Here is an 8,757-nt window from a genome sequence, read left to right as displayed (position 1 = left end):
GCACTGTTGCTTCACAGCGCCAGGGACCCGGGCTCGATTCCCGGCTTGGGTCACTGTCTGTGCCGAGTCTGCACGTTCGCCCCGTGTCTGCGTGGGTTTCCTCCGGGTGCTCCGGTTTCCTCCCACAAGTCCCGAAAGGCGTGCTTAATGGTGAATTGGTCATTCTGAATTCTCCCTCTGTGTACCCGAATGTGGCAACTCGGGGATTTTCACAGTAACTTCATTGCAGTGTTAATGTAAGCCTACTTGTGACAGTAATAAAAATTATTATAATCCTTATGAGCTACTGCAAAAATAACCAACTGAACCCAGCCGGTAAATATTGCGATGAGTAGACTGCAATGCTGAAACGCCAGTAGCGCAAATTAAAGCTCATTTCTGATCGGCATAATTCCGAACAGGTTGATGGCCAGACAGGGTATTTTTTTTTTTCAGATTCAGATTTTCACTGAGGGACATTGTGTTCGCAACATGCTTTGTGGCTGCAAAGTAGCTAAATATTGCCACATGTGGATGAACTAAGCAAACACTATTGATTCTTTCCTTACCATGTGCCGGTGTTTATTCTTCTGCTGACCCCAGTTTGGCTCACGGCCATTTGGTCGTCAACGCAGTGGGAGAGTCAAAAAGATTCCTGCAATAAGAAAAGAAAGAACGAGATGTTTGCAATGTTGCGCTGCTTAACTGGTGGAACTAGGTTATCCCCTGCTCCTGAAGTTCTCTGAAATAAGGCGACAACTCTGTACACAGTTTGTTACCCGCATCAGTTTGACCTGGACAGAAGACAACCGAGAAATTAGCTTTTTTTCTTATAGAAAAGTCTTCTTAGCAAAATGCACAAGTCAGTGGGTAAGATGTTTTTCTTCAGGGAGGGGTGAGGGTGGGGTTAATACTTGTGTTTGCTACACCAGAGCCTGTGATGGGGTTTCTACATTGTGCACAAATTGTGTGATTTTATTTCACTCCTTCCCACAATTTTTGTTGTATTTGCCCAAGATAAGGATCCCTCAGTAACGCTAGCTCATGAAAATGTCATAGATTTGAAACGCGAGAGAGAAAACATTTTCAAAAGCACAACGTTGTACTAATCGTGGTTACAAATCTGTTCAAAGAGGTGGACTTTCCTTTAGATTGGGAACCAATTTGAATAATTAATTTGAAAAGAGCCCCATCCATTTCTTCCCACGGTGGAAGAATTCTGTTCAGACAAGTGACAAAGCCAACCTTCTTTCCAATACCGGCTAAAGAGAATGAATAGAAAATTTAAAACAAAATATGCATTTAAACACTGCAGAGAGTTGGTGTCTCACGCACTTTTCTGTTGCCTGGGATGGAGGGCATTAGCTATGAGGAGAGGTTCGATAAACTCGGTCTGTTCTTACTGGAGCGATGGAGGTTGGGAAGCGACCTGATAAAGGTCTACAAGATTATGAGTGGCATGGACAGGGCGGATAGTCAGGTACTCTTTCCTAGGGTACGGGAGTCAAGTACTACGGGACATAGGTTTAAAGTGCGTGGGGAAAAGTTTAGAACTGATGTGCGAGACAAGTTCTTTTACACAGAGGGTGGTAAATATATGGAACGCGCTGCCTGGGGAGGTGGTTGGAGCAGATACGATAGCGGCATTTAAGGGGCATCTAGACAAATATATGAATAGGGTGTGAATGGAAGGATACGGACTCCGTAAGGGCAGACGGTTTTAGTTTAAGCAGGTACCCTGGTCGGCGCAGGCTTGAAGGACCGACGGGCCTGTTCTTGTGCTGTATTGTTCCTTGTTGTTGTTCTTTGTTTTCCCTTGCGAGAGCCGCATGGAAAATTTTGAGTCGGAGCCCGTGCTAATCATATCACTGGATCCACTCAAGACCCCCGCATGGTTTAGCGCTGCATTCAACTAACCCTGCCGCCCCACCCTGCTGCCATTCTGTGTACATTTAAACACCGTGACCATTGTGTACCACCACTGCCTCACAATCAGCAATGAGATGAATGGCCTGAGAATCTGGTTTTCTTCTGGTGGCCTCGGTTGATACTTTTGCCAAAGGTTTATCAATTTGTGTTGTGGAATCCTAAACAACCACTTAAACTGTCTCTATAGGATCCTCAGTGAGTACATCTTTCGATGTAATTAATATTTAAGGTGACTTAAGCTAGTAAAATTAGAACATAGAACAGTACAGCACAGAACAGGCCCTTCGGCCCTCGATGTTGTGCCGAGCAATGATCACCCTACTTAAACCCACGTAACCCGTATACCCGTAACCCAACAATCCCCCCATTAACCTTACACTACGGGCAATTTAGCATGGCCAATCCACCTAACCCGCACATCTTTGGACTGTGGGAGGAAACCGGAGCACCCGGAGGAAACCCACGCACACACGGGGAGGACGTGCAGACTCCACACAGACAGTGACCCAGCCGGGAATCGAACCTGGGACCCTGGAGCTGTGAAGCATTGATGCTAACCACCATGCTACCGTGAGGCCCCAAATTGATCGCAATCATCTTCTCGTAGTACCAATCAGGAGGATAGTTATTGTTAATCTTGGATTGCTCACTGGGCTAAATCGCTAGCTTTGAAAGCAGACCAAGACAAGCCAGCAGCACGGTTCGATTCCCGTACCAGCCTCCCCGAACAGGCACCGGAATGTGGCGACTAGGGACTTTTCACAGTAACTTCATTTGAAGCCTACTCGTGACAATAAGTGATTTTCATTTCATTTCATTTCAATCTGGGATGACTTGTTTCCAGAAAACATAAATTCCGGATTGTCCTTTAATAGGAATTGAAAAATCCTCAATTCAGCGGAGCCGTAAATCTAAATGGTACCTTGGAATAAAATAGTTATCCTTCCCAATTAAAATTAATTCCCACTGCTATAGCAAACATTACGTCGAGATTTCATATTACAACTTGAATGTGGCGATGAGGGGATTTTCACAGTAACTTCGTTACAGTGTAAGCCTACTTGTGACAATAAAAATTATTGTATTATACGTGGTGACAGTTCTCAATTATATTTAACATACTTCATTATAGAGGCAAAGAAATCTCCAAAAAAAAAGAATCTCCAAAGCTCTTTGTCAGTGTATGTCTGAGAGCAATTAGACTTTAATTGTCCTCAAGAGGCATTGCCCATTCCTATGGTCTTAAGCAGAACTTTAGCAGCAGAATAATATGTTGTGTGCTAGATGGTCTTTTTCTCTTTTCCAAAGTGACATGATTATAATTTATTTTTTTTAAATGTGTTCATGGGACGTGGGCTTCGCTGGCCATGACAGCATTTACTGCCCTCCCCGAGGACGTTTAAGAGTCAACCACACTGCTGTGGTTCTAGAGTCACCTGTGAACCAGATGGATTTTTACGACAATCGACACTGGTTTCATGGTAGCCATTTGACTTTTAATTCCAGATTTTTATTGAATTAAACTTCCACCATCTGCCTTGGTGGGATTTGAACCCATGTCCCCAGAGTATTACCCTGGGTCTATGAATTACTAGTCCCGTGACAATACCACTGCGCCACTGCCTCCCCTATCCAAATGCTTTATATGAATATGCTATATTCTCTGATTGCATATTGCATTTATTTTTTTTTAGAATTCCTCCTTGTATCGTTTATTCTTTGCTTATGGTTCATCCCACTGAGAACAGACTCACAGCTACCATCAGAGGAAGAGTCAGACGATGAGAATTTCCATTGTCCCCGTGTGTGCACCTGCATTTTTGATGATTACAGTGAAGAACTAAATGTCTACTGCAGCTCTCGTTACCTTACCAGCATTCCAAACGATCTCCCCGTCAATACGAAAGCTGTTTGGTTTGACTCTAATAACTTTACAGTTCTTCAATCCCGTGCTTTCAGGAACATGTCTAACTTGGACTTCTTGAACCTGGAGAATAGCCACATAGTTAGTGTTGAGCGACATGCCTTATATGGTTTGAACCTGCTAGTCCACTTGCATTTGGAAAGAAACAAATTGAAATATCTTGTACCAAACACATTCCTCCACACTCCCTCTCTTGGCTCACTTAGTCTCAACAATAACAACTTTGGTAAAGTTGAAGATGAGTTATTTTCTGGCCTCTCCCACCTCTGGTACCTGAATCTGGGATGGAACAATCTGGCGGTTTTGCCCGCAATGGGCTTTCATGGCTTACCAAACTTAAAAGAGCTTATTTTGGCGGGAAATAGGTTAACTTACCTGCAGCCCCAACTGTTTATAAGTTTGGCAGAGCTGAAGGAACTTGATTTGTCAGGAAATCTGTTGAGAATCATTAAGGGGAACATCTTTGTGAAGCTGCAAAAGCTTCAGAAGCTGTATATGAGCTGCAACCAGATCAGCACCATTATGCCACGGGCCTTTATGGGAATGAAGTCTCTCAGGTGGCTAGACTTGTCCCACAATCGCATTGTTGTATTACACGAAGAAACATTCTCTGGACTTCTAAACCTCCACGTGCTTAGGTTGGTCAACAACTCCATCACGGGACTAAGGTACAGGACATTCAGAGAACTTCAGTTTCTTGAGGAACTCCAATTTGGGTACAACAAGATCAAAAGCCTTTCAGAAAACATATTTGGTGGTCTGGTACAATTGGAAGTCCTGACTCTCAACAACAATCAGATTCAGGAGGTCAAACAGGGAGCATTCGTTGGCCTTCGTGAAGTGGCTGTACTCAATCTATCCAGTAACTCTTTGAAGAATTTGCCAGACGGCACATTTAAAGGTCTTCTTAAACTTCATAGCCTCCATTTAGAGAACAACGCAGTCACCAGAATTCAACCCAACACATTTTCTGGATTGTTCTGCCTTCGAAGACTCTTCCTGCAAAACAATTACATTTCGGTAATTGACAATCAGAGCCTCAGTGACTTGAAAGAGCTTTCGGAACTGGATTTCAGATACAACAAACTGACACATCTATCTTCACATGCTTTCGCAGGTGTACCAAATCTGGAGTATCTTCTTCTAAAGTGCAATGAACTTCAATACATTTCTGATGCCACCTTCCAACCTCTTCAACACCTCTCTTGGCTTGATTTATCAGAGAACTTTATTGAGTTTCTCAACAATTATACTCTCAAACCATTGACCAAGTTAAAGTATCTGAACGTTAAGGGCAACTCTTTAAGGCATTTCCCACAGCAGTTTTTGCAACAGTCATCACAATTGGAGCAACTGTTGTTGGAGGGCAACAACTGGCACTGTGACTGCTCACTCAAGTCACTCAGGGTTTACTGTCTGAAGAATCCCCATGTAGTTCCTCGTTATTTTGAATCTGCAATGGGAGGAGATGAAACTCATACAATCATTTACACATACAACAACATCACATGTGCAAGCCCACAAGCCATTGCTAATACAGATCTGAGAGACATCAGCGAAGACTATTTTCGTCATTGCTAAAGTAAACAACAATATGGATTCCAGCAAACACCGCCTGCATATTATTTAAGCAGCATAATACTTCAACTTTGACAACCAGATTGCATATGCAGTTATGACTATACCAAATGAAATCAACGCCAGACTTGCCTATTTGGATTGGAACCCAATGTTCCCAGTCTAATTTGCTGATAATAGGATGATTCTTTCTGACTTATTAAGCATATATCACTAAGTTTATCATAATAGTTTCAGAAACAAAGCTTGGCTGATCATATTAAAATCACAGCTGTTCAACTGACCAGTCCTTCAGCTGTGTAAATGGAGTAAAATGTCCACATCTTGATTCAAAGCTATCACAGAAAACAAGCAAATTCCTTGTTATTTCACGTGTTTCTGCTTTAACTAAGACATGGGACGTACTGGGGTTGGAGGGGAGGATACTTTGGTAGGAATATGATTATTTATACTAAATAAGAATAAGAGTAAGAAATGATACCCCAAGTTAGACTTATATACCAGTGATGGCGAGATCAATTTATTAAGTATTTCAGCAAATTGGCTCATAAAATACTTTTACACTAGAATTAACAAAAACAGAAATGTTACCCCCATTACTAATTCAGATAACAAATTATCACTTACTTCAAGTTCCAAGGAAAGGAAGTGTAGTCCAATGACTATAAAATGTTTGGTGAATGTAATTAATGTAGTGCACTCTAGCAATAAGCAGAGTAAAGATGTTAGATTTCTGCTTTTCTGACAAGGTAGGTTTACGAACCGAATGCCTTGCTGTTAAACTTTTAACGAACAGCATACAGAGAGGCTTATTCTGATTCAAATGTATGCTCCAAAATTATTTCTATTTATTGTGATAATATTTGGAATACCTCTTCCCCCTAATTTTCATTACTTCTTCCAGTCGTGTCCAGAGAGCTCTACTTCCAAATCCCAATCTGAACACGTCTGGCAGGGCCATGTTGTAATAACCCTGGATTTTGCCCACCGTACGGAGGCCGACTCCTAGTTTCTAATAATAATAATCTTCATTGTCACAAGTAGGCTTATATTAACATTGCAATGACGTTACTGTGAAATATCCCCCAGTCGCCACATTCCGGCACCTGTTCGGGTACACGGAGGGAGAATTCAGAATGTCCAAATTACCTAATAGCACGTCTTTCGAGACTAGTGGGAGGAAACCGGAGCACCCGGAGGAAACCCACACAGACACGGGGAGAACGTGCAGACTCTGCACAGACAGTGACCCAAGCCAGGAATCGAACCTGGGACCCTGTGAAGTAACAGTGCTATCCACGGTGCAACTGTGCCGCCATTTCTATGGCGATTCCCCAGAACGTCGCAGCTGAAAATAAAAAAGTAGGGAGAAAGGGGCCAGGAGGCTTCTAATTAACACACTGTCCTTTTCTGTTTGTATTTGGCCGAACACCAAGGTTAAAAAGTTCCTCTGCCAGCAGTATAGTTTCCCTTCAAAAGAAGTCACATGCTCAATATTGTCCACAATTCACCACAGCTACGAAGCCTCACATTTGCCTCTGGAATGGTATTTTTTCCTAAATGAACATCTTCTGAAATGGTAACATGGGGGGGGAATAGGGCAGGCAGGTGGAGGTGAGGGAGACCAGCAATATTACGGAATGGCAGAGCAGGCTCATGGGCCTACATCATCTACTCCTGATTTTACTTATAATCCTTAAGGAATACACATAGAAAATGGAACTTCACTTGAGAGTAGCATTGAAAGGTTGGGGCAAAGACACATTGTTGTGGAAAATAGCAGAATGGTTTCACCAGGCTGTGCTGTACATAATTAGCAACTTCTTACCCAGGAACTAATATACACACCATACCTTGATCAGAAAATCCTTTCCAAGAAAACATAAGTTAATTTAATACCGAGGAAGAGAATCATCGATTTTTACCCATTCCTAACAAGAACAGTTGTAGGCCAAAAGATCATGAAGCATGTAGGCCATCCAAAACCAATAGACTTTAGAACACTGATAACACAAATCATTCAGGTGTTCTAACTGCAGTCCAGGTTTACATATTGCACAACAGAAATCAAGGATGCATCACGCTGTGGTTATGAATATTCACGCATTAAAGCTGTAACTATAATTCCAGTCATTCCAAAATCTTTCAAGTAATTCCTTTATTGTTGTCAATTCTGATTGCTCCTTCATCAATTCGAAAAATGTTCTGTCCAAGCTAAACAGGACATTTGCTGCCATGATGATGACTTTTCATGACTATGGGACTTATGTTCTGTGAGGTCGCAGACTCTTCACAGCTGACTGGACACTTGCCTATAAGTGTCAGGACAGTGACCCAGATGTCACATACCTTCCTGGTCTCCGCATTCTGTGCCATTTCCCTAACTAGTTAGGGTCTTCTGCCTCATCCATTGTTTCCAGGCTTCATGTATGTAAGAGTGATGTCCCCACACCGCACTAGCTAAAGGGCCCCTCACTTGACTTTGCACAACGGCGGAGTCAAGATCCCAGATTGCACAACCAGCTACTCGAGACATAATTGAGAGTTGGAGTTTTAGGACACCTGTTTCTTCTGCCCACTTCCCTTTTTCAGTGTGTGGGGTGTGTGCTTGAGAAGGGATCAAGGGTACTAGCCTTCAGACATCTCCAAGATGTGCCCCACTCAAACATGAAGGTGGAGCAAATCCTGCTTCTTGGTCGATGGAACCTAATCCTGAGTTGAGCCCCTGTTCACAACACCTCCAAGAGAGTCGACTTTTCCTCACTTGCGGATGGCACAGTTAGAATAGCAGAAACTGTTCCAGATGAAATCCCAAATGCAATCTTGTCATAACTGGAACTCAAACTTCAGACTACTAATCAGTCATCCAGCACAAATGTTTGGGTTACTGGACTAACCCTTTTCCTATCACCTTATCATGAGGCTAACTCAATGTTATTAAATAATCTTAGTTATTGTGCTTCGTCAGCACGGGGGGCTTGGTGGCAATGTCACGAGGGGCTAATGCTCTTCAAATCCTAGTGGCAACTGTTCAAATTCAATTGATAAAAATCTGGAATATAAAGCTGTTATCAGTAATAATAACCATGAAACTCATTGATTGTGGTTCACTACTGCCCTGTAGAGAAGGAAATCTGCCATCCTTACCTGATCTGGCCTATATGAACTCTAGATCCACAGCAATGTGGTTAACAGCATGTGTCCTCTGAAATGGCAATTAGGGTTGGGCAACAAATGCTGGCCTTGCCAATGATGCTCACATCCCGCAAAAGAATAAAGAAAAAATCTATATGCAGCATACCACTATGGCACCATAAACTTCAATTACTCTCTTTACAGCAGACATT

The 8,757-nt window shown here is 42.5% G+C and overlaps 1 protein-coding gene across 1 annotated transcript; it reads left to right on the top strand.

Annotated features, from left to right (window-relative positions):
- The first annotated feature begins 651 nt into the window (after positions 1 to 651).
- Positions 652 to 5,746, top strand: igfals (insulin-like growth factor binding protein, acid labile subunit). Its single transcript, XM_038820833.1, has 2 exons — positions 652 to 849; positions 3,603 to 5,746. The coding sequence occupies exons 1-2, from the start codon at positions 834 to 836 to the stop codon at positions 5,411 to 5,413; spliced, it is 1,827 nt and encodes a 608-aa protein (XP_038676761.1). The 5' UTR covers positions 652 to 833; the 3' UTR covers positions 5,414 to 5,746.
- Positions 5,747 to 8,757: the final 3,011 nt, after the last annotated feature.

This window comes from Scyliorhinus canicula, chromosome 15 (genome assembly GCF_902713615.1).
Source record: "Scyliorhinus canicula chromosome 15, sScyCan1.1, whole genome shotgun sequence".
NCBI lineage: Eukaryota > Metazoa > Chordata > Chondrichthyes > Carcharhiniformes > Scyliorhinidae > Scyliorhinus > Scyliorhinus canicula.
This window is presented reverse-complemented; position numbering and strand designations above follow the sequence as displayed.